The sequence below is a fragment of the Leopardus geoffroyi genome, chromosome B3, assembly GCF_018350155.1.
Source record: "Leopardus geoffroyi isolate Oge1 chromosome B3, O.geoffroyi_Oge1_pat1.0, whole genome shotgun sequence".
NCBI classification, from domain to species: Eukaryota; Metazoa; Chordata; class Mammalia; order Carnivora; family Felidae; genus Leopardus; species Leopardus geoffroyi.
Genome location: NC_059337.1, coordinates 46,742,540 through 46,769,567, shown reverse-complemented (window position 1 = coordinate 46,769,567; position 27,028 = coordinate 46,742,540). Strand labels below are relative to the sequence as shown.

Sequence of the window (27,028 nt, the reverse complement as noted above, 5' to 3'; positions counted from 1 at the left end):
GTCCCCAGTCAACACTGAATACTACCTAATACTGGATGCTTCCTACTTTTTCTTGTCTGGATTGAAGCTACGCAACAATCAGTTTTCCTCTAGAACATGGCTTTGGATAGACACTGTGACACCAAGATAATGGAGTTATTTACTTACCTAAGAAGATTGCAGAACCATGCACCTGGCTAAAACTCTTTAGAATAAAGGTGGTTCAGAAGTAACCCTTTTACTCTGGGGGCACTAGATAATGACACCGGAGTTCTTGGGAGGAACCTGAAACCCAGAACTGCAGTCCCTTCATCTCACCACTGCCAGTAGTGTGGTTCATTATTTAACTATGCTTAGGGGCTTGTTTATAAAGGGACATCACTTTCGTGGTCTTATTTTCTATTACAGCAAAAGGAAGAGGGGGAGGAAGAGTGCTTGCGTTCTGTTCTTGGTTTCAAACTAAATGTTCAGCTAGTCTCCTAGCTTCCCCAACCCTCAGTTTCTTTATCTATGATAAAGAATGATGATTTATCTATAATAAGTGAAACTTGGTAACTGAAGATAGGCTAATCTATGGCACTTGTGATAAAACTTCTGTCCAGCCCCTTGACAGATATTGATAATCACAATATCTTCCAGTTGAATTTCTGAAAACTTTTCAACATGGCATTTTAGAAAGCTACTGCCAACTGAATGGAAGATGTCCCTGAGGACGTAAAAGTTCTAACTCTGTGAATCTGACGTACTGGCTACAGAACACATATGGCCACCAGTGGGCGCTCAATAGGAAAGTTTATCAGAAGTTCTGGGACACCGTAGGTTTGTCTTGCTTCTCCAAGTGCATGTTGACATTTCTATAACCATTTCAACAACACCTCTCTATGTCCAGAGCAGAGTCCATCCTCTGGGTTCAAAAGTGGCGGTCTCCTTTTCCAATTATGTCTAGCACTTGAACATGTAACTGATGAACTAGAAAGATACCATTTTGAAAAAGCACAATTTGGGTGGAAAAAAATCCTGCAACAAACATTTTAAAACTTAGGCAAGCTCATCACCAAGCACAATTGGTAACTGCCCACCTTCCCCCCAAACAGTCTTAATGCTTGTTGTGCAACTATGAGGTTCGACACGATCACACTTTACCAGCCAAATCTTACTAAAGGATCACTTTAAAAGACACTAATGGGGGGCACCTGGGTGGCTCAGTTGGTTAAGCATCCCACTCTTGGTTTCAGTTTAGGTCATGATCTCACGGTTTGTGAGTCTGAGCCCGCATCAGGCTCTGTGCTGACAGCACACAGCCTGCTTCAGATTCTGTGTCCCCCTCTCTCTCTGTTCCTCCCCAGCCTGCGCTCTCTCAAAAATAAACATTAAAAATTTTTTTTAAAAAGGAACTAACAAGTGAGTATCTTTTTCTTGCTCTAAACATAGTTAGTGGAGGCTGCTTGGGTTAGGAAGAGAGAGATTCACAATGCTGGAAGGGGCCCTAGATATAATGTATGCAAATGAAAAATGTTACTAAATAAATTTCTCAAAAGAAGCCAATGACTTGCACAAGGCCACATACCCCACTAGTGGTAGAATAATAGGGACTGGAACCCCCATGTCCTGATTCCCATTCTAGTGCTTTTTCTGAATTTCATCTTTGCTAATGTTTCTTTGGAAAGCAAATTTGATGGTTGACCAGGGAATCAGAGCAACCCTCACTGCATTTCTTCCACAAGGTCTCTTAAACATTACTCTGCACAAGGAATTTTGCTCAAGTCCCTTTTTTCTTCAATACAATCAATGCAGATGATAGCGAAATAATTTTTAATTTCCTTTCTTGAAAGCAAAACGTGTTAGGGAAACAGTGGTGATTTACATTCCTAATGTGATTCTGCTTAGAGATGAGGTCCTGGGATATTTTCTGCAGCCTCCTGAGGTGCAGAAGCAGGAACTTCTGGCAGAGAACAGACAGCAACCTGACTATTGTGATCTTCAGATAATAAATTATTTCTTGGGCTTATTAAAGAACAGCTTTGTGCTCTTACAACAACAGGGCTATATTTGAGGGTGCAGGAAGGATACTTCAAAATCATCCTAATGACTTCCCACAGGCCAGCAGGTCTTGGATAAGAAAAGAAAGGGAATGGCCAGCCTTGACTGATTTAGGAGCTGGTTACAATTTCACTGCATCAAAGTGATTCCTTTTTCATACTTTCCTTTCTCCATAGAATCTAGGTATCCACGGCTGAATAAGAAAAGGGCATCAAATGCCAAAATCTTTATAAAATGGTCACAGCTGTTTGATTCACAGTCACTTCTCCTAGCTAAGGGAATTAAAGTAAAAATTCATGATGGCACTTTGTTAGGGACACTACACACAAGCATTTGGGGAAAAAGAATCTCTAAGTGTAATTCCCTCCTGTAAATATTTCATAATATCCTAGATTCTGGGCAAGAAATGTCACTTATTTCCCCACCTCAGAAATTTTATCCCCTTCCTGAAGGAATGTGTTTAAGAACTCTAACAAGTACAATACTACAACAAAGTCTTCTGCCAAACATTAGTGTCCTTTTCCAGGGCACCTGGGTGGCTCTGTTAAGCTTCTGACTCTTGATTTCTGCTCAGGTCATGATCTCATCGTTTGTGAGTTCAAACCCTGCATCTGGTTCTGCACTGACAGTACTGAGCCTGCTTGAGATTCTCTCTCCCACCCCTCTCTCTCTGCCCGTCCCCAGCGCATGCACGCTCTCTCAAAAGAAATAAATCTTAAAAAAAAAAAAAAAAAAGTGTTCTTTCCCAAATCTGAAAGGAACAGGTATCTCAGTGTCCAAGAAGGGAGGTCTGAAATATGAGTGGAGTATATGGTTGTGTCTCTGGATTAAGACAGTAAGGACCATAACGACAGGCTTTCTGAAAGCCAATTCAATGTGACTAGGCTGGTTTATACTTTTTGTTGTTGTTTGTTTGTTGTTGTTGTTGTTTTCCAAATAAGACCATCAGGATAGCAACATGCAAGTCTGTTCTCTCCTCAAGACAGGTATAGAGACTGAAGTTGCTTAACGTATTCAATCATAATGATTAAATGTCATGAAGGTTGTGTCTATATGCAAAATGAAATAGAGATATAAGGAAATTCACTGAGGACTGAGGTGATTAACCTTGCACATATTCCTTTATTTGCCTTATAGAACAACCAGAGTGGAGGTGCTAAGAGCCAAAAGATCTCCATGTAAATACCACTCTGCCTTTTACCACTTACACAATCCTGAGCCATCTTTAAATAGACTCTCAAACTCTTTGAGCTTTGTTTCCTTCTCTGTAGGAACAGAAATAAGGCTCGTCCACCTTGCAGGGCTGTTGTACAATTAAGTGAGATAAAATGTGACTGTGCCTGAGGCTTAACTGGCTAGGATGAACTTTCTTCCCTCTCGAAGATCCTTGAAAAGAGCTCTCTTGGCTTCATTTGGTTTTCTCCGTACTCTAATAGAGCACTTAACATGCAGTCAGTGTTCAAAACACATAATGGATCATACTCCTGGGACAGAAGTGAAGACGGACTTCGGATTGGCTGTCTATAGGGATCCGACCCATCTAACAGTGGCTTTCCGTGGTTTTCTAAATCTCAGTAGTTACGTGGAGAAAGACCCAAAACAGGGAACTTAACCACACAAGCCAAGCCACACCACTTGGCCACTTTTGCACCAGGAAGATAACAGAAGACAAATCAGGCTTGCCACACTTTGCAGCCCACAGCAAAGTGGCTGTGACAATACAGAGATGCTGCCATGAATTTTCTAATTGGGGAATCTGACCCCCTGAGGAATTCTGAAGCAGCAGGCTTTAATAGGAGTTAGGTGTAAATAATTTCCTATCCTCGATGAATCTTTGACATAAAGCTGTCATGTTTTATTTCAGTAATAAAATGTTTTGTTTTTTTAATAGTAAATGCTTCAAATGATTTGTATTTAAACCCTGCAGTAGATGGTGCCTTGGAGAGTTGAATTTTACTCGGCTTGCCACTAAACTGCTTTTGGTTCATCAAGGGAGAGTACCAGATAACAAATCAATAACCAGAATGATGTATCTATAGAAAAAAGTTCAATTACTTTTAATTGAGCAGCATAAGGAAGTAGTTTAAGGACTTGCCATATGTTGGTTATCTCCTTTTACATGACTACTCCATTGTTTCTATGGATATACTGTACTTTAAAGAGATTTGTGGACAACAAAGAACACACAGCATGATCATTTAACTGTACAAAATTAAATTTCTATTGTAATGAAAAACTGTACTGATGACCACTTCAGTATGCTACTCTACAAAGCTAGTAGGCTTTTGAACATTATAATCAAAGGTAAAAAGGTTATTTTTAACTTCAATGAAAAACATCCCCATCTTCTTTTACTTCTAATTAAGAGGCTACCTATATAAAGTAAAATAATGAAGCAAATACTCAGAACCTTTCTGTTGAAACATTTAGGTAGGTAGAGCAAAAGTGGTTCTGTTGACTTCCATTTTTTGCTCTGCTTCACGCCAAAACATCTGGCTAAAAAGTGAAAAAACACCCAAATGGCATTGTATAGGAAAACACCTAGATGATTGATTGCATTTTGCACTTTAAAGTCAGTGTTTTGCGGGGCGCCTGGGTGGCGCAGTCGGTTAAGCGTCCGACTTCAGCCAGGTCACGATCTCACAGTTCATGAGTTCGAGCCCCGCGTCAGGCTCTGGGCTGATGGCTCAGAGCCTGGAGCCTGTTTCCGATTCTGTGTCTCCCTCTCTCTCTGCCCCTCCCCCGTTCATGCTCTGTCTCTCTCTGTCCCAAAATAAATAAACGTTGAAAAAAAAAAAAAAAATTTAAAGTCAGTGTTTTGATATTATAGAGACATGGCCTTGGTTCAATAGGTGTAATCTCTTACAGGCAAAAGCATGGTTTCATAAAGCTTTGACAAGGACTAACGTACCAGTTCTAATTTTAAAGTAATTAACTGTTTTTTAATAACTGACCCAATTTGTATTCTCTGAACCCCACTTACCCTGAGTCCCAGGCTGAAAGGCAGGAAAAAGGAAAAGTCTTCACTAGGAAAGACTGCAATCTTGACTTTCAAAGTATGCAGACAGCACAAGGTCAAAAGAAATGAGAAATGACAGGCAACATTTTAAAACAGCTTTAAAATATTAATCTAAAGCGATTGTGCCAGAGTATTTTAAAATGAAGGTTGTACGCCCAACACATTACACTAATGTGCAATAATTACATGAATTGTGTTAATCCTGGAAACAAATAAATTATAACATGAGCAGTGAGGTAGCAGAGATCCACCCAGCTTTTCAAATATCCATCTAATCTCAAGGTCTGTTTCTGAAAGTGAAAGGACACTGATGAGAGCCCAGAGACAAAAGGTCATTCATTAGTCATGTTCCCCAGAGGACAGTTCAGTTTGGGGCAGCCTTCCAGGAACAAGGCTAGATCTGAATGAACTGGAACATGAGGGAAGAGGTGGGGAAGGAGGCTGGCCTCTTTGTCCAAAGGAGGCTGATTGGATCATTCAGATTAAAGAGCTCTGGGGTTACCTGTGATACAGATTAGGGAAGGCATAGGGTTCCATTTGACTCAGGATTCCAAGGGTCATATTCCAAGGGCAGGATATTTCTACTACAGACTAAATTGTGGCAGATAACAAACTGTTATCATATGACTGGTTTGACTAGCACCCAGGTTGAATCTCATGAAGGTCCTTTTTAGTCTTCTTTCATCACAAAAATGGGCAAAGGTATCCTAAAATCACGTTCTGCCTCCTCATTTCTCTCCTGCCATTTCATAATGGGTATAATTCCCATGTGTATAAAGATTCCTAGATGGCGTGACTTGGGTATGGCATTTAAATTTTCTGTGGCTCAATTTTCTCATCTGTAAAATAAGATAATAAAACCACCTTGGGATACCTGGCTGGTTCAGTGGGTAGAGCATGCTACTCTTGATCTCTGGGTTGTGAGTTCAAATTCCACATTAGGCGTGGAGCCTACTCAAAATATTAAAATAAAAATAAATAAAATAAAATAAAATAAAATAAAATAAAATAAAATAAAACCTCCTCATCCAGTGAATGTAAGAATTAACTAGATTACTGAAAAGTCTGGAATAGTGTGTACTCAGAACTTCTAACTGATTCAGATTCTGAATGTAAACAACCAATTCCAGACAATTTATTAGTGCTCTTAAAAAGCTAGTCACTGATTGTTCTGTGTTTACTCATTCATTTACTCTTCTCTCCGTTGCTAGTAACTAAGACCTCTTCGAGAAACCATCAGAGACAAACACGGCGAAAGGATAGGTGGAAGAAGGTAATGATGGTGAAGGCCATCCGACATATTAACTGGTCTCCCGTAATTTCTGATTGCTACTCTCTTCTGACTACCATAAAGACAGGTCCGTGCAGGCTGGTTCACACATCCCAGGGTTTCCTGGGCGGGAGAGGGTCTGAGCGGTGGTGTGGGAATGTTCTTTCAGAAGAGGAAACTCAGCAAAGGGCTTTCATGCCGTCCTGTCAGTCTTGAGAAAGCAGGAATGTAACATGATTTCTTTTGTCTTGTGCTTGGAAACAAATGTTCCTTTGCCTATCTTCTCTAGGTTTAATTAGTCTTCTGTCTTTCTCAGAAATCAGCCTGTTCATTTGCAAATGGCAGACATCAGAAAGACTAGTGACTATGAGTGTAGGTGTTGGGGGGGAAGGAGGCTGAAGTGTTTATTTTCAAAGCCACAGGGGTCCCCATTTGAAAAAGCACCCAGCTTATCTCAATGTTTTTGTTTGTATGATTTTGAATTAAAAGGTTGGAGCAATTCATTTAGGAGATTAAGCTGTCTTTACAATGAGCCTAGCGGCCCTATTTATTCACTAGTATCGTTATGGTTTTTATAAAAGGTTTTCTACTACACTCTTCATTAGTGCAACAATTTTTAAAGACTCCTTGAGTCTTTGATTTTTAATGCCAATTAATTTTACATTAAAAATGATGTTCATTGCTGGTCGCCAATAAAAATCACAAACCATATGTATAATAACAGTTTAGGGTTGACAGTTTTAGCAAATGAAATACAGGATGCCCAGTAAAATATCAATTTCAGAAAAACCAATTAAATTTCAGTATAAGTATGTCCCCAAATCACAGGGAAATCATGGTGCATTCTTATATTTAAAAAGTATTTGTTATTTACCTAAAATTCAAATTTAACTAGACGCTGTATATTTTATCTGGCAACCCTACCAGGTTTTCATGGAAATTGTACAAGCTCCACAAATGCCAAGTGGAAACTAGGAGAAACTCCATTTCACTACTTTATTATTATACTTAAACTTGCTTCTTGCAGAGCTCAACTTCATCAGTCAGAATAATACTCCCCAGTATGTGAACAAATAAACGGATACCTTGGGAAATCAAGTGAATTGTGACTACAGGATGGGACTGAGTTCTAACCACCAAAGGCCATTCATTTATGGTAATTTTCTCATTGTGAAAAAGTGAACCACAAAAGGGACAACTGGTATCTTTAGCTAAATTAGAACTTAATGTCATGAACTACTACATTTAAATGCCAATGTCATCTTTCATTTATGTTACAAAGCAAACATCCTATGCAGAGAGAGGCTGAAACACCCCAGCGCCCATCCTAAAGTTGAAGAGGCCTTTGAAACAATAAATGAGTGATTTCTCCACACTAAACATTTGCTTGTGACAGTAAACAAAAAGCAAGCTGAATTTTATATAGCACAATCATTTTCGTGTATCTGTTGATGCAGTTAAAAGAGAGCAATTACTGAATTTTTTCTTTCAATTAAAATTATAATTATTGCCCTTGACTCAAATCTTAGCAAATACTCTCAAATATAATTATATCTATGTTGTATATGATTAAATTCTTCCTTATTGCTCTCCACCCTTACAAATACGCGAAAAGACCTGTGTGACACCTTCCTCTACCCCAGGAATTTAATTGTAATATTTACAGTAATTAATTCCTAAAACCCGAGTTAATAAAATGTGATAATGAACTAATAAACCTAACTGTGCATAGCTTATAGAGTCAATTTCATTACCCTAAAGCCACATCTAATATTTAGGAAGACAGATTTTTTTTTTGCAGACCTCAAATCGCCTTAATTTTTCTTTCCTTTTTGTCTTTCTTTTTAAAATAGGCACCTTCTTGACAAAGGAAAAAAGGAAAGGAGATGTCAAATGAAAAGCTCAAATTAACCTTCAAATATCTAATCAAGAAATCCCTATTTGCCACTTAAACAAGATATTAGAAAAATCTTGCTAGGACTTAATTTTGAAATAAGCTCACGTTGGAGGTAAGTCTTGCTAACACTTGAAATTGCTAAGAATTGCCACCAAAAGCCGCCACTTGACCCAGAATTCCTCTCCAAGAAAAACTAGCCATAACTACATGTGGGACCTTGTATGAGAAACTGCCAGAATGTCAACTTCATTTGCAGTGGCCCCATATGGCCTGATCGCTCTCCCTGGCATGATAAATCACTGGCAGAATCCTTACCTTCCTACGTTTGATCTCTGCTCAGCAAGATGTGGTTTTGATGTGAAGAACTCCAGATCTCTTAGGTCAGAGACAAATAGCAGTGGCACTGACCTGCAAAGTGCTAAGTCTCTATTAGACTCAAGTGAAAAGCCATAGGCTTCTGACAAGCTCCCTCGCCACAGACTTTACTCGACCCACCGTGGTTTTCAAGAGCTCAGCCTGACAGAAGAACTGCTGAGATGGCTGGGAGGAAATGCCAACAAACCTTTTCTTTCTACCACTATTGCCTAGTATTAAAATCAATCTTCTCTAAGATTTGAAGAAGGAATTCTCTTGGGAGTCACTGGTCTGATTTCTAGTACTCTAAGTCTTTAATGAACACAATGTTTTTTTTAATTTCCGGTGGCTCTTTATGACACTGTGAAATCATTCATATATGAAGAATCATGAACAGATTTCTGTGGACTGCTTTCCAGTAATTATAAGGAAATCCTTGGGAAAATATTTTAAACATTGCTTCGAGTGAAAATTTGGGGTCCAAGAATAGGGGTTTGCAAATAGACGTACAAACAAGTTCAGTATTTTCCTTCTGATCCTCATAATCCCAGGTTCGGGCCCAGGAAATGAAAGAATTCTGAAGGGTCAGGGTGGGGTAAGGAACTCTTACAGCTCTTTTCCTCCAGTTCTTTTCATAAGTAGGTGGATTAATAATACACATCTCATTCTACCCTATGATTTTATAAGTAATAAAACTGATGTCCAAGGAATTTAAGTAACTAACCCAGTATCACAAAGCATTTTCCTATTCCCAGAGCCTAATATAGAAGAGAGTACTCAATAAGCTATCCAGTAATCTGTTATTTGTTAATTCCATGAATCTTTATCATGTGCCTACGTATACAAGGAACTGTTAAAAAGCATACATTAGTGGCAGAATTGGGCTCATTCTGCTTCCTTGTTCATTACTCCACAATGCACCCTAAAGATCTTATGTTTCAAAGAAAGGGGTAGGTGAGTGGGACTGAAGGAGGGAAGTTTTTCAACCTAAAGTATGTGTGTGTGCGCACGCACGTGCGTGTGTATATATATGTATGTTGCTCTCACTAGAAAGTTATTCATTTCAAAACACTTTACCTGGAATTCACTTTCTAGCTGTGGTATTTTGTCTATTAGTCACCATGCAAATGAAATCACAATTTTATTTTCTAGTACTCATTTACTTATTAATTCACTCAAACACAAAAATATGTGGACCACACTTTGTGTCAAGACCACCATGATAACCGGCTTTTATGAAGATTCAAATCCAGGAAGGAAACTAGTCTACACATCAAGCAAAAACTGGATCCTTTACTTTGGCATTGTCAAACACACAAGTTATTTAACAGTAATAATAAAAATGAAGATCTGAAACAAGCCTTAAAAAACCACATTTGAAAGACTTCTTGCAACAAGTTCAGAAGCTATTTGTTATTGTAAAAATAACTACACAGTCATTCCAAGAATGGTAAGACTGAAATTAGTATAAAACTTTAGTTGGCTGAAGTGATGAAGAACGCTGAGAAAGCAGTGCGCTATCACTTTAACAGCTGCATTATCTCAATAGCCGCCCCCTTTACACCACTCACAATTAGAGACACTCATAAATAAGCCCCTCATTAGCTCGCTGGAGAACGAAGTTGGTGACTCTGCAAGTGTTCATTCAAAGCAGAATGTTTGGTTTATTTTTTAGCTAAATGTAGTTTATGTACCCGTGTTTGTACGTACACGTCTATACTAAGTGTTGAGCAGTAATCTCTCTCCTTAAATCAGATCATCAAGAGTTTCAAAAATCACTGTTTAGTGTACTTCTTTTCCAAGCCTTCTCTTTTTCTCTGTTGGAATTCCTGGTAACAATACCAGAATGTGGGCAAACCTCATTAGTCTCCCTGCTGTTTACAAGACAGGATTTATGCTCAATGTGCTGAACACAAGGACACACATCACTAAATGGCTCCAACTACCACCCAGGCTCTAATCTGAGAAATTTTTCACTCAGTACAAATACCTATCGGCACGGAGGAACACGGAAGAGCAATTACGGCCAACACATGTAGTCTTTTAAGAGTACACCAATAAATACCCATTTGTGAAGGTTAATTTAATGCAACCCAGGCTGTTATCTGGAATAGTGTGTGTCACCAATTCAATCCATTAAGTAATTACTAAATTCTCAGGAGGGCTCACAGAAGTCAAATGTGGTTATTCCAGGTTCATTGCTTCTGGTGTCCCCGAGGACCATTCGGGCCAACAGCTGGAAGAGCTGACTACAAAGGTTCCCAGGCATAACTAGACATTTTACGAAAACAGGTAAATGAATCTGACCAAGGAATGAGGGTCATCAAAGGCTTGCCTGACAGAAATACTTAGGGAGGCAGAAGAGAAGCAGAAGAAAAGAGAAAAAGATGGAAAAGGTGAGAAGGGGTAACTCTGAGAAGCAGAGGAGAAAGGGAAATGCGTTCTCTCTAAAAGTGAAGACAGAGAAATCGGAAGACTACTGGGTTTGGCTTAAAGGAGACAACTTGTCAGGAGATTCTTTAGATGGGATTTTTGAGCCATTTACGATAAAACATTAATCGTGCATTCCAACCACCACCCTCTGGGCACTGAAGTTCTGTTACAGTATAAACACTGCATGAATTTCTGGGGTCTACTGTCTATTTCTCTATTCTGCATCCCCGCTGAGGCTCCATACAATTGACAAATCTAATCGGAGTAAGATTCCAGTTGGAAGCTTTAAGTGGAAATGACTGCCCATAAAAGGCAAGGTGGAACACATCCACCTAAGTCGTTCTGGCAAGTGTCTCTACCACATAGGTTATAGTCAAGTTACACAAAATGATGGCCCATGGAAAGACAGAAAGCATTTGGAGCGCCTGAGTGGCTTAGTCGGATAAGCGTCCAACTTCGGCTCAGGTCATGATCTCACGGTTCGTGCGTTTGAGCCCCACGTCGGGCTCTGTGCTGACAGCTCAGAGCCTACAGCCTGGCTTCAAATTCTGTATCTCTGTCTCTGTCTGCCCCTCCCCCACTTGCATACCACTCTCTCTCAAAAAATAAATAAACATTAAAAAAATAAAATAAATAAAGAGGAAGCATTAGAAAGAATATGAAATATATTCGTTTTCAACAGTCTCATCCGTACTCACTGCCAAGTAAATCTGAAGAACCATAACAAAGAAAAGCACTGTTTGAACTGAAAAAAAAAAAAAATACAAACAAGCAGGTGTTATTAAGGGCAGTATATAACTGCCCAACCAGTGGGAATCCAAAAACACAGTTCTTTACCACAGCCTGAAGAATCACACCTAAGTATTGATTATATCAATTCTCTGTTTTTCCTTTTTTTAATGAACACTTTCACTTTTATGTCAAGTTGAAATTGTTACTAATGGTAGCTCTCATACCTACTGTGACTAAGTTGGGGATCCACAGCCATAGAACTGGGCTTGGGATTATCCTATACAACACTCAGCAGAGCATTAGGCTGAGTTCAAATTTTACTGTCTTTGTCGTCGTGGTTCTTAAGCTTGTTACAGTTGTTATGAGCAGAGAAGGAAGACAACCAAGTCTTGGAATTGAAACCTACTAACTCTTGAGCCTGAAAAATTTGTTTAACTTTAATATGCTTGACTTTCTCACTTACATAGTGGGAATATTAATATAGTATCGGTATCATAGGTTGTTGCAATTATTAAATGTAATCATATGGGAAAAGCACTCTGGAAATTATAGTATTAATAATAAAAGGAACTATCAGTAGCCAGTAATGATAATAAAATCTAACAAGTATTCATTCAACAAACATTTCCTAAGCATTTCACTATAAGGCACTGAGCTAGATGCTTCAGAAATACTAAGATGAATAAGAGTTTATAATCTAATACACTGTAGGAACAGGGAGTTACACCAAAAAATATAAGCATACAAGGCTAAAATTGTACCATTCAGGAGTAGTGTAAACAAGTAATATGGACATTCAGAGAATGTAGGCTCATCCCCCCAAAATAAGTGTGGGACCGACAATGTCAGGTACTATGTAAGCAATAGGCACAAGAGGGCTAGCTCCAGTTTTAAGATTGGAGAATTTCATTCCTCCTCAGGTAGCTTCTTTAGAGTTAGAGATCAATAACTTAGAAATCCAAACACAAAAGTGAATGTGTAACACCAGCTTTGAGTTTAAAACACAATGAGTTAAAACATTAACGAAACATAAAGCAATGTTATTTTCAAGCCTGGTGCTAAGGAATGACTGAAATTCTCTAAGCTAACACAATGAAGCACAGTATGGAATTAGTCATTCAAGGGAAAGGTCCATCAGAAATTCTTTCTCACATTATGTTAGCTGTCATCCCTCAGGTTTTCTCCAGTCCTATAAACAAATAGCACACAGTGAACCTGGTAATGCCCCTTCAAAAAATGAGTGGTGTGTGTGTAAGTGTGTGTGTGAGGGGAGGGGAACAACAATAACCAACATTTGAGCACTTCTTCTGTTCTAGGGAGTATAAGAAAGGTAGGGAAGTAACTCTTGACATGGAAAACTTACAATGATCATATCTCATTTTATACAATGACTCCTTAAAGGTAGGTTTACAGAATGCCCTACTGTTCTTAGTTTAGGGAAACCAACAAGGACTAAAATCATCCACCAAAGTAGGACTAATTTCTGATATTTTCCCATTACAGAGAAGATCAGGCTTAGAGAAAAACCACACATTCTGAACCTAATATTATTCCAGAATTGCACAGAATATAATTCTGAAAAATTCTTTACACATTAATATCATTTGCTTTTCTTACATGTTACATCATTTGTCCTTAAGATTTACCTGTGTCCTTATACATAAACAAATACAAATGGGATTAATTACAGGTAGATTAAGGCACAAATGAGAAAGGTAAATTTTTTAGTAATAAAAGTAAACTTCAGAAGACTATGTAAAAGAATACCTTGAAAAACTTGGAATAAGAATGGATTTCTTTAAAAAAGACACCAATGGGGCGCCTGGGTGGCTCAGTCGGTTGAGCGTCCGACTTCGGCTCAGGTCACGATCTCGCGGTCCGTGAGTTCGAGCCCCGCGTCGGGCTCTGGGCTAATGACTCAGAGCCTGGAGTCTGCTTCCGATTCTGTGTCTCCCTCTCTCTCTGCCCCTCCCCCGTTCATGCTCTGTCTCTCTCTGTCTCAAAAATAAATAAATGTTAAAAAAAATAAATAAATAAAATAAATAAATAAATAAATAAATAAATAAATAAATAAATAAATAAAAAATAAAAAAGACACCAAAAGCACTAACCATAAAGAGAAGATACAAATATTCCTCAGAGTTCCTGGGCGCCTCAGTCAGTTACGTGTCCGACTTCGGCTCAGGTCATGATCTCACAGTTCGTGAGTTCGAGCCTCCTGTTGGGGCTGCACTAACAGTGCAGAGCCTGCTTGGGATTCTCTCTCTCTCTCTCTCTCTCTCTCTGCCCCTCCCCTGTGTGTGTGTGTGTGTGTGTGTGTGTGTGTGTGTGTAGGTGTGCGCTCTCTCTCTCAAGTTAAAGAAATAAATTAAAAAAAAAAAAGAAATATTCCTATTTGCATTTAAAACTACATGACAATTACACTAAAAAAGAAGAAGAAAAAGCACAAGGGGGCAGAAATTTTTCACACTGTATATAACTGTCAAAGAATTATAATCCCAAGTACATAATAAAAGGCTAAAATCATTAAAAAAAACATACATATGCAAACAGAAATGAGCAAATGATATACTAGCCAACTCACAAAGGAGGACAGCCAAATGGCCAATACACATATGAAAAGATACTCAACCTCACAAGAAATCAATGCAATGCAAATTCAAATAGCAATGAGATACCATTTCACACAGACTGGCAAAATTTCAGAAGTATGAGAACTCCGTATTTCTGAATGGAAGTGAGGTGACGATAGAGAGTAGCAGGTACTTTGATACCTGCTGGGGGTAGTGGCAACTAGTGTAACTGTGTTGGACAGAAATTTGGCAATCCCTAATTAAGATGCAGATCCACATACCCCTTAAGCCAGCAATAATATCACTTCTAAGCATACATCCTAGAAAAGTCTCTCACCCAGGCAAGTAAGGAGATATGCTTAGGAACATTTAGTGCAACATCACTGTAATAGCAAAATGCTGGAAGTATCTTAAATGTCAATTAGAAAGAATGAATGAAAAATTGTAATATATTCAAGGAATGGAATACTCTGACAATGAACGAAGGACAATGTAAGCATTGCAAGTACATCCAGTAACACGGAGGAATCTTGAAAATAGCATGCTATGAAAACAAAGCAAACTGCAGCACAGTTCCCTTTGTGTAAAAAAATTTAGCATGCGAAACAACAGTACATATTGTTTATGAGTACATGCAGGCGCATAGATACGAACACCTATGAACACCTATGAGGAAGATACATGCCTCTGAGGAAGGAAGGGGGAAGTAAAGAAGGGAATGGAGGAAAGCCACAGGTGGAGTTTCAATGCAGTATTTCTTTAAAAAAGAACAGAAGCAAATACTGCCAAATGTTAAGAGCTAACAAATCTGGGTATAGTTATACGTGTTTGTGATATTATTGTCTGTAATCTTCTACAGGCTGAAACATTTCATTGTCTGTCAAGTATGTCCTACAAAACAGCGCTATTGGTCTGCAGAACCTGAAACATCTCTTTACCTTCTGAATACTCATGGTGCCTTCAGGACATTCATCTCAAGCATTTGCACCTTCTATTATGCACCATGTGTGTATGTTCTCACCCCATACCCAAGTGGGAATCCTCTCCAGCCTCTTCAGGGCAAGCCCCACAATCTATGTGGTGTTTCATGCCAGACAGTGACTGACAATGCTTTGTACACAAGCAGTCCTAAATAAATGTCAAAGGAATAAACAAATTAATAAATTCAGACAAGCAAAAGGGTAGCTCTGGCTGTAGTTAAAAATGACCTCGAAATAATAGAGTTAGATACCGTTCCCTGTGAAAATCAAGTTACATTGGTATGTTGGGGATCAGACTGTAAAATATAGATGAGCACTGCAAGTCACTAGTTTCAGGTTTTGCTAGGGAATTTAACCAGTCATACTGATTCCTGATCTCCCAAAAAAGGATTCAGTGTAAAAGTCAATTTCTACACCTAGGGAAGTAAGACTTTAAGTTATCCTCTGGAGATTTCTATAGATATTTCCTAATTTTATCTTATCAGGCAAGTTCTTATTTCCCCTTTCCCTTCCCACCCTCAACACTCCATCAATACACACACATCAGCCCAGAGATCTGGTGTGTGTATTGTTTGTGGGCACTGGGGAAAGAGGGAACCAGGTTACATCTGCCTGTTACTAGGTTTACTTAAAACCACAATATTTTGCAAGATCCACTTACCCGGAGGTAGGTTCCATCATACGTGTGGGAAGAGCCACCCACTTATACCACTTTTTGTTTGACTAAGTTTAAGGAGTCCCTAAAAATGACCTGGGGCAAAAAAACAATCCCTAAGAGTCAGTGGACTTGAAATCAGAAGACATAGGCTAGAGGAATGAAAAGTATGTACAAGGAAATGTATAAAAATATAATCTTTAATTATTTGGAAATTTCCTCCTTATATTTTATAATCAATGAAGATTGGAAAGTGTTTGGGTACTCATGATATCCTAAATTCTTTGTAAATAAGAGACAGGTATGTCTAGTTTTTAACTGGACAAGAGGTTTCATCTTTCCAGAGATCTAGGAGTAAAGCAACTGTGACTCCAGCTCTCCAAAGGTCAGATTGTGACGAGGAAAGGAAACAGAGCAGATAACTGCTTCTGGAGGTACCAAGGCTGAGCTGAAGTGAGAAGAAAGGTTCTTTCTACAATAAAAATTAAAATGTTCACTCACAGACATTCTAATTTTTAACCACATTCTACAGAGGTCAACAACCCCCCGTGTTTAGCCCCAGGGAAATTTTGTTGAGAGCCTAGCAAAAGTCTAGGTGGTGAAGCACCCAATTATTATTCCAACTGGAATTTTCAAAGGCTGGAAGTATTTCCAAATCATGTGACACAACAGAGCTGTGCTGTAAATAAACTCACTGAGAGTTAAGATTTTGAAGGGAAACAATGTAAACCTGGCTTCATCTTTTTTATTTTTTTTAATGTTTATTTTTGAGAGAGAGACAGAGACAGAGTGCAAGTGGGGAGGGGCAGAGAGAGAGGGAGACACAGAATCTGAAGCAGGCTCCAGGTTCTGAGCTGTCAGCACAAGAGCCTGACGTGGGGCTAGAATTCACAAACTATGAGATCATGACCTGAGCTGAAGTCAGACCCCTACTCAACTGAGCCACCCACGTGCCCCTTTAATTTTTTTTAATGTTTATTTTGAGAGAGAGAGAGAGAGAGAGAGAGAGAGAGAGAGAGAGGGAGAGAGTGTGCGCAAGTGCCCGCATGAGTGGGGGGTGGGCAGAGAAAGAGGGGGACAGAGAGTCTGAAGCAGGCTCCAGGCTCTGAGCTGTCAGCACAGAGCCTGACTCAGGGCTCAAACCCACGAACCATGAGATCATGACCGGAGCTGAAGATGGACACTTAACCCACTGGGTCACTCAGGTGCCCCAAACATAGCTTCATCTTAAAGGCCAACAAACAAGCAATGGAGAAATGCCAGAGGTAAGAAATTCCCAATTTGGATAATCTCATATATCTGAAAGGTAAAATGGAATGGAGCTCAAAGATAGATCTGAAAAAGCAATTAAAAATTATCCAAAGTGACATTATGGCAATCACTTCTATATGCATCAGATTTGGTGTTTGAGGGGAAATGACTGGTTTTGAAATGATTTGTTGCAGCAAATAAAGAAATTAATGAAATGCTAGAAGGGCTTTCAAAATAGTCACTGCATTTTATTTTCTGGAAGCTGCCAAACTGGGCAGTCAGAAGCAATGAAAAGTCTCTTTAGCTTTAAATTATAGGAACTAAGATACTTCCCATTTCTAAAAGGTATATATACCATCTGAGAATGTACGCAAATGCTGCCATACCTCCCAGATTTATGTGCCAAAGACTTGGCAACACCTTTGCCCAAACTACTTAAAATGCCAGAAACGGTTGTCTGCCATCTGACAATTAGGGCAAGCCACCTGGGTGTACTGAGGCATATTAATGCCAGATTTCGCCACAGTGTCAGATATCTAATTTGATTCTTTAAAAACCGGCTGGGAAATTGATTTAGTGACTTTTTAGTAAAGAGAAGACCTTAGTAGAGAAACCGCCAAGGGATCTCATTTGATGGAAATGTAGGGAAAACATATAAGGGACCCAGAGCTACCCAGAATATTAAACTCTCATGGCTAATTAAAATAGTAAACAATGGCCTGTCTTGTAAAAACCTTACTGACTATACAATTCTGATCTTTCTTAAAACGGGCCTGCATTAATTCGTAACTACAAATGTAAAAATGAAATGGAATTAGCCCTTGGCTAACTATCATTACATGTACTTTCACACAGTTTTTCATTTAGCCCTCACAACAACCCCTAGTAAGTACATATATGACCAAGGTTTGAACAAAGACCTACTTTAACTCAGAGCCTTTCTTTTTCCAAAGCAAGAACTTACAAACTTTTCCTAAAATATAGGCCATATAGTCTCTGTTGCAACTGCTAGACTCTAGCATTGCAGTCTAAAAGTAGCTCCAGACAATATATAACTGAATGGGTGTGTCTGTGTTCCAATAAAGTTTTTTTTTTTTTTTATTTTTTTTTTAAAAAATTTTTTTTTTCAACGTTTATTTATTTTTGGGACAGAGAGAGACAGAGCATGAACAGGGGAGGGGCAGAGAGAGAGGGAGACACAGAATCGGAAACAGGCTCCAGGCTCTGAGCCATCAGCCCAGAGCCCGACGCGGGGCTCGAACTCACGGACCGCGAGATCGTGACCTGGCTGAAGTCGGACGCTTAACCGACTGCGCCACCCAGGCGCCCCTCCAATAAAGTTTTATTTACAACATCACGCAGATAGTCTGTAGTTTGTTGACTACCACAAGCTATCACTGAGATAATTAAAGCAGACAAAAATATACACCAGTATTTCTATTTCATTATCTGACTGCGAAAGACTAGAGACAGAAGTGCATATGTTGGTATTTGAGATGTTTTTGGTCTGCTCATATTTGAGATGTATTTGATCACTGTGCTTGTGTAATGCAACAGAGAACTCATATTATGCATGCCTGGCTTCTCTTAAGTCTTGCTGCAAGGAAATCAGACCTCACACACAGAACAGGCTTCTCAGAGTATCTTCTGCCCTCAAATAGAAAATCTATTATTCCTCATTTTATAGAAATAGACGACAGAATTGCCTCAGCAAATGATGATTCCATATGGTAGCAGAATCCTGTACAGAAGGCATCAGGGCAGGACTCCAAGAGAATTATCTATTTCAAGCCCTACAATAAAGTTGTTTAGCAATACAGTTCTTTTGCAAATCTGAGGTTCCTATAAACATGAGGTGTTATTCATAATTTATGATAAAAACAATCTTGATTAGAGATTTGGAAACAATTAGACCCACACCATATTTTAAGAAATAATCTCTGCAAGGCACCTGGGTGGCTCAGTTGCTAAGCATCCAATGGCTCAGGTCACGATCTCACAGTTCATAGGTTCGAGCCTCAAGTCTGAGCTGTCAGCTCAGAGCCTGGAGCCTGCTTCAGATTCTGTCTCCCAGTCTCTCTCTGCCCCTGCCCCGCTTGAGTGCTTGCGTGCTCTCTCTCATTTAAAAAAAAAAAAAAAAAAAAAAAAAAGAATCTGATTTAAAAAAAAAGTAGAACATAAAAAGTAGTTAATTTAAAGTCAGGTAATCAAAAGCCACATGATGTAGCTTCTTCCTAACAAGAGTAGACCAGCACATATTCTCCCCATGTTTGCAACAGAAAGAACACACACGAAAAAAAATAAAGATGTAAACTCTCTCTCTGTCTCCAAAAAAAAAAAAAAAAAAAGTATGTTACTGTTAGGAAAAGCGAAGTGTATTATGGTCAGGAAAGATCCATCAGTTTTTTAAAAGTCAAGGCCAAGGTCTTTCTTATCAAGTATTTCTACTTCTTCCTATTCGCTCTCCTTCAAAAGGTTTTGCAAGGATCAGATATGGTACACATTAAAGTGCTAGGTAAACTATTAGACCCTATAACCAATGTAAGTGGCATTATGTATTTTTTATCATTATTTGTTACTACATTGATCAACTGAACTACTGCCATGCTGACAATTTTTGGCGATCAATCTTTCTAATAAGATCCTAAGCTCCTGGAAGGGAGATGCCCAATTAGCTTAACAAGGAACACTGTTGTTAGGAATACTGACAACACTCAGTGGTCACCCAAACATCCTTTGGACAGAATTGAAATTGACAGCAGAAAATAGAAAATGTTCAATAATAAGATTTTAAACAAACAAATAAGTAGAAGTTACCCAATGCACATTTGCTCTGATTTTCAGTTGTCTTTTATTTTTTCTCTTCTAGTTTAGTAGTTTAGTAGGTTAGTACTCCATTAATGTTCCTTTCTTCCCTCTGTTCTAGCTCCTCACAGAATCAGATGCTGGAAGAAAACACAACCCTTTATGTTACTGTCAATTATAGGCATAAACTGTCACTGAAAAAATGCTCAACACAGAGACAGCACAATGCCTCTGCGTGTGTGCACGTGTGTATAATGGGGATGTGGCAGTAGAAAGAAACTAGTAAAGACAGAAGAGACGACAGAGACAACAGACAAGGTAGGGGTGGGATAAAGACATAAAGATTCCAAAGACCTTCTGGGAATCTGGAAGAAATCTCGCCTGCAGTTAAGGGCAGTCGGTAAAGTGCTAGCCTTAATTTTACAACGTGTGAACTCTGATAATATATTCAGCCATACAAAGTTTGAAAAACCAGACCGATGAAACAGAAACAACTCAGAAAAGTTTTAATTCATAGAAACACACCTAAAACCAATCAGATTCCTGCAATAGCTGGTAAGCAGTCTTCTGAGGATCCGAGCAGGAGAGTATACGCTGTCTTGGCCTTAAAGTGGTCACCTCGCTACTTCTTGTTGGTAAACTTAACGCTTTCTTGACTAATGCAGTCTTTTCTTTAAAACAACAACAACAACAACAAAAACACCCCATATTCCTTAATAAGGAATCATTTTTAAAACATGGGATCTAGATTGCTGCATTAAGAAAATAAAACTAGATCTATACCAATGATGGTATTGCCACTGATCATTAGTCTAAATTGGGTACTGGAACTTCAGACAGGTAGGCTTATTTTAAGAACTAAATGTAAAGTCACTACAAGAGCACAAGTTAAGCCCTTTCAGTATCTATGGAGACTGAACTGTAATTCTGGAGTATTTTCACTGGACCTTTGACAAAGATGTAAGTTTTATTTCTAATAATCTCCCCCACTTCCCCCATTCATAAAAAATGAAAAATACATAAGATCATAGATCTTAAATGCAAGATCATAAATGCGAAGTTTTCTAAATGCATGCAACTTGAAATTCTCATAATATGACATTTACACGTAGGCAGTGGCTTTATGTTGGTCCCCAAATCACATTTACAAATCTTATCGTGATACCCTTAAAGATGCATTCGTTCAACAAGACAAAAATGATGAAGGATCCATCTTGTTTATCCTGCACGGCTTTGTGACACAAACATGGGATTTGTTTCCTATGTGTTCTTCAACCATTACTCTTTCAAAAATCCCTCTCATGAATGTGGTACTACTGTTCTAAAGGACGAACTGTCATTCTACCTTGTTCATTCTTCTGCTTGAAATTACCAAGATAATATCCCTCACTTCTGATCATAAGTGAGTTTTTAAAAACCTTTCCATGGATCTTATTTTTCCTTTTAAGTAAAAAAAAACATTAGCCTCAGCTACCAAAAGAGCAGATTCTGCTCTTCACATTAAAAAAGCTGCTCACCAAAGACCCTTGTGTCAGAAAATTTAGAAGTCTCACTAAAAAGCTGGGGGGTGGGGAGTAAGCTGCTGGGAATCTTCACAGATACCTGATTTAACAAGGTTTTGTGAAAAGAGCTTGCCTTTAGATTAGCATTACTCAGTGTTTATGAGGGTTGTTTGTCAAACCAAAAATAAGGCGCCTCCTCCCCACAAATTAAAAGAGTCAAGTTTCGATCCATTATTTCATTTCTGATTGTTTTTCTTTGCAATAAGTGGGAAAGTGGATACTGGATAAAAGTCTCCTCCGAGCTAAAAGACTCCACATTAAAGGCTTCGTTTAGCTATAAATCAGTTGTCTTTCCTACTGGGGGAGAACAAGAGAAAAAGGGAGCGGGGGTAGCTGGAGAAAAAAGAGAACTGGAAGAGCTTCCAAATTAAATTCCGAAATACCTACTGCATACCTAAAACTCCTTTCCGGGGCTGTGAGGAAAATCCCAATGAAAAGCTAAGACTAAAATCGAACCTTCCAAAGTATGAGAGTAGGGTCCCGTCTCACCGGGAGATCCTGAATCTTAAGATCTTTAAAGAGGGGCTGGAGAGGTTAGCGACCCTCATAAAACAAAGCGTTTATGCTGTGTATTTCCCTGCTCGGTCCCAAACCCAGAGATGTGCCACGCACTGGTACTATTGTTATGCAAACAATGCCTAAATGGCTGTAACCACTAACGACCTCCCATTAAAATGGCTTTCAAAAATTTGTCACACCATCTAAAAAAGCTAACAGGTACATCAAATCCATCATGAATCAGGCACTTAGAACACGAATCACCTTGATTTGCATCCTAAAACTCAATGCAAGTAAAATTTCAAAATTCGGATATTTAAAAAATTTCTCTTTCAACCATTAAGCCAGAACCAAACAATACACTTCTCAACAAATTTAGTTTATCCTGTAGTAAAGAATGATGGAAAACAACTTTAACCGTATTGTGTGTCTGGGAAACGCGCTTTGGTTTATCGGGAACAATTTGGGGTAGAAATCAATTGAAAGTAATAGAAAAACAAGAGAACTGTAAAATGAACCCCAAGGAACATGACATTAAATCCCATCTTTCTCCCCCCACCATGTTATAACTTTATAATCACCCCGTGTATCTAATCAATATATTTTTTTCCATGTGCAATTCGTAGAAAGTGAATTCAATTCCCATTAATGAAGGTAGCGCATGCGTGTCCTTTTTTATATGGCCCAGCAACAAATCCTGCTTGGCAAACCCAAAATGTCAGGGTTCGTTATAAAAAATGATTTCTTTTCAGTCCGAGAGCGAGGCCGTTAATGCACACCAATTTCAAGAGTTTCTGCGTTGTCCAGCAGAACTGCCACTGCCTACAAATGCGGAACGAAATGCCCAAGCCGGAGGCGCCGGGAGGCAGCGTCCAGGTTTCGGCGCAATGCGTTAAGGGCGGCCCGAGCTTCGCGCGCCCTGTCGGCCCCTCCCGAAAAGCCGCTCCGCACCGCGGGCTTCCGAGGACCGAGCGGGGACTAGCAGCCCAGCGGCCCCTGAAGGCACAGGGCCGCTGGGAAAAGCGGCCGGGTTGCGTGGCCCACCTGGCGGGAACCCTTCTAACCCCCATGAGTCGAAGCGGTGCCGACGCCTCCCCCGCGACAGTCCGGACCCCGAGAATCGGATCAGGAGGCAGCGGCAGACGCGGCGTGGGTGAAGAGCCGTTGACCGCGACCCCGAGCGCCGCGTTCAGGTTGGGGCGAGTCCCCGAGGCTTCCCGAGTCCCCGACAGGCCTTCGGAAGCCCTAATCCCGAGGACGGGGCGTCCCTCTGCTGCGCGGGGATGAGAGGCTGGCCCCGGACGCCCCGGCCCCTGACCCCGTCACGCCGCCCTCCTCCCCTAATAGATCAGGGACAGGAAGGAAGGTTCTAGAAAGCCTCGGTGGACGGCAGGTTCTCGCCGGGCGCTTACCTTGGTGTACTTGATTTCGAGGTTGGGCGTGGGCGACGGCAAGAGGTGCAGGGACGCCATGAGGGCGGCGGGGTCGGCCTTCACCTCGCCGGGCATCTCGATCTTACTGGAAGTCATGGTGGCGGGCCGAGGTCTCGCTCGCCCGCGGCGTGGGCTGTGCGGGCTGTGCGCGCGGTCGGCGGGCCGGGGGCGCGCTCGCCTGTATATAGGCAGGTGTCAAGCTGGGGCTCTTCTTATTGGACGTGAGGGCCGAGGCGCGGGGGGCTGGTCCATCCTACCTAGGACGCCCGGGCGCAGCCCCGATTTACATAAAGCCCGCCGCCCGCGTTGCGCGATCCGTTCGCTCCGCGCCCACGGTCAAGTGCGCCTGGCGACTACCTCGGCCGCGGGGACAGGCCCAAGCCGCCGCCACCGCCGGCCTCGACGGCCAGAGCCCGAACCGCGCTGCGGCCGCTCGGGGCTCCGAGAGCGGGACCGGCCTCGCTCCCGTCCGGGCGGCGGCGGTGGGGGGCGCACCTTAGCGGATGTCGGGCGTGGGTCGTAACCCCAGAAGCCGCACCGGCGGGGGCTGACGCGGTGCGTTGGAGTTAGCTCTCGGAGCTCAAAGGGCGGCTCTCGGCGAGCCAAGCGGGCTCGGCAGAGGAGGGCGTGCGTCAGGGGGCCCTCCCTCTCGCGTCCCGGGGCCCTTCTCTCCCGGAGACCCCGGGGGCGCCCTCCGCTCTCTTTCTTCGGGCAGGCGGCCTAGCACACACCCACTCCCCTCAACGGAGCCGGAGGTGCACCGCGGCCGCAGGGTCCTGGTCAGGCAGTGATGAGTGCGAGTTCCTCGCCCCACACTTAAAATTAAGTATCCCCGCCAGGCAGTCGACTCCGCGCGGCCCTCGCCCAGGTTTTTCCGCCCAGCTGCTGCCCTCTGCCGGCCGGGACGGCCCCGGGCGGTCCGCGCTGCGCCCCAGGATGAGGGCGTCGGTCCTCTGAGGGAGTTGGCGTGTTTCCTTGGCCCCTCTGTCTTTCTTCTGGGATGCCCCCTTCTAGCCCTCGTTCTCCTCGCCCCCAAATAACTCAAGGATATACTTGTTTTGTTTTTCTGTTGTTTTTCACGCCAACAGGTGAATGTCTCTCCAGACATTGGGTTCCTCGCTTTACTGCCCCTTTGGGTTTGAGCTTCTGTATTTATACCCCTTTAATGTAGATGTTTACCTAGCTCCAACAGGCCTTCTTTTAGTTTGTGGGATCCTAGAGGTCAGCATATAGGTGTACGTCAAGAATCCAGAGATTCCATCCCAGAATGGGCTTTGGGCTACATGGGCCAAATCTGGGCTTCAGATAAAAAGACCTTTATAGGTCATGTCTGCTCCTCGCTCCCAGTGCAAGCTTGACAGGGGCCTACTGATTCTTATCTTAAATGCCATTTTCAAAGCCCTTAGAACCTCATTTCTTTGGCTGTTAAGGGTGAGCCTGAAGAAATTTCCCCTTGGATACTTTTCCTAATTAAAAGTGCCTAACACTCAGTGCCTGAATGCTAACCAACAGTAGAAAATAGACAAAAATATTTCACTTTAGTATTAGGTCTATAGAAATAAATTCCAGCCTCTCAGAACCCAAAGTATCTACCCAAGTTTACGTGAGTGAATTACCTCAGCCTAAGCAATAGGTAGATCTCAATTCACAGAGGATCGCTATGACCAAAAATTGTATTTTAGTTGACAGTATATCTTCATGAGCTATAGTTTTTTTTTTTTTTTAAGGCTTGGAGAGTTGGAGATACAATTGAGGAAATAAATAAATAAATAAATACATAAATAAATAAATAAACGAAGTCCAGGAGTTAGTTGGGGAGAGGGGGAGAAGATACTAGCAAGGGGAATCAATGGTGCTTGTGGAACAATTCTGCAAACATGTTTTGCAAGGTGCCTTACTAGAGTTTGGGTTACAAACAAAATGGATAGCCTTTGCCATCAGTGAGCAGGAACCCTTCCCCGCAGGGAGGTAGATCACTATGAGGGACTGTGGGAAAAAGTTACAACCGTATGATCTGGGACTCTACTAAGGAAGAGGTCAGCTCTCTGGGAATGCTAACCTTGGAGCTGGGCCTTAAAGGAAGAGGTGGAGAGCACCTGGCTGGCTCAGTCAGTTGAGCATCCCACTCTTGATTTCGGTTCAGGTCATGATGTCACTGTTTGAAAGTTCAAGGCCCACTTCGGGCTCTGTGCTGACAACACGGAGCCTGCTTGGGATTCTCTCTCTCCTTCTCTGTCTGTCCCTCCCCTACTCATTCTCTCTCTCTCTCTCTCATAAATGAATGAATAAATAAATAAATAAATAAATAAATAAATAAATAAATAAATAAATAAGGTGGAGCTTCCTTCCACAGGGGAGGAGAGTACAGAATAGGTAGGAGGGTCCACAAGAGCAAAGGCATAAAAATTGGAGAATGCTTTGGTGGGAGGTGGAGAGAGAGGCATCAATGTGGCTGGAGCAGCAGCAGATGAAGCTGGCAAGGCAGTTGACTCAAGGTTGTAAGGACCTTAATTCTTGAGATGCTAAGAAACCATCAAAAGAGGGGCATGTGGGTGGCTCAGTTAAGTGTCCGTCTTTGGCTCAGGTCATGATCTTGAGGTTCGTGGGTTCGAGCCCTGCATCAGGCTCTGTGCTGACAGCTCAGAGCCTGGAGCCTACTTTGGATACTGTGTCTCCCTCTTTCTCTGCCTCTCACCTGCTCTCTCTCTCTCTCTCTCTCTCTCAAAAACAAATACACATTTTAAAAAACCTCAAAAGATGTTGAGCATGAGAAAAGGGGAATCTGTATAATTTAAACAGATAAATGAATACTGTCAGGAAAGACTCACAAAGTAGAAATAGTTGAGGTATATTCTTCTCAAAGCATGAGACAGATTTGTTCATCCCTGAGGCATCTCTTGCTTGTGGACTCTAGTTCTAGCACTGTGGCTGGAAAAGCTCTCCCAGGGAAGAAACAGTATGATGGAAGTATTAGCATTCATTACACAGTGAGGTAGAGCAAGTAAATAGATCCCTCTTCCTGGAAATACATATCAAAACCACAATGAGATATCACCTTACAACTGTCAGAATGGCTAACATTAACAACTCAGGAAACAACAACAGATGTTGGTGAGGATGCAGAGAAAGAGGATCTCTTTTGCGTTGTTGGTGGGAATGCAAGCTGGTGCAGCCACTCTGGAAAACAGTATGGAGGCTCCTCAAAAAACTAAAAATAAAACTACCCTATGACCCAGCAATTGCACTACTAGGCATTTAGCCACGGGATACAGGTGTGCTGTTTTGAAGGGACACATGCACCCCCATGTTTATAGCAGCACTAGCAACAATAGCTAAAATATGGAGAGAACCCAAATGTCCATCGGTGGATGAGTGGATAAGGAAGATGTGGTATATATATATACAATGGAGTATTACTTGGCAATCAAAAAGAATGAAATCTTGCCATTTGCAACTGTGTGGCTGGAACTGGAGGGTATTATGCTTAGTGAAATTAGTCAAAGAAAGACAAATATCATATGACTTCACTCATATGAGGACTTTAAGA

The 27,028-nt window shown here is 41.0% G+C and overlaps 1 protein-coding gene across 8 annotated transcripts in view; it reads right to left on the bottom strand.

Moving 5' to 3' along the window:
• ALDH1A2 (aldehyde dehydrogenase 1 family member A2) overlaps positions 1 to 24,275 on the bottom strand; it is a 100,304-nt gene extending 76,029 nt beyond the window's left edge. For 2 of the 8 annotated variants that reach the window (XR_006704668.1, XM_045449604.1), the window contains exon 1: positions 23,461 to 24,274. Coding sequence is in view for 5 of the 8 variants with exons in the window: in XM_045449604.1 (XP_045305560.1) it covers positions 23,461 to 23,577 (117 nt within the window). In the remaining 3 variants the exon portion in view is untranslated. Of the gene's footprint in view, positions 1 to 20,000; positions 20,129 to 21,944; positions 22,083 to 23,460 lie in introns of those variants that run through there. The other 6 variants (XM_045449605.1, XM_045449606.1, XM_045449608.1 and 3 more) reach the window with 5 other exon arrangements.
• Between the last annotated feature and the right edge of the window lie 2,753 nt (positions 24,276 to 27,028).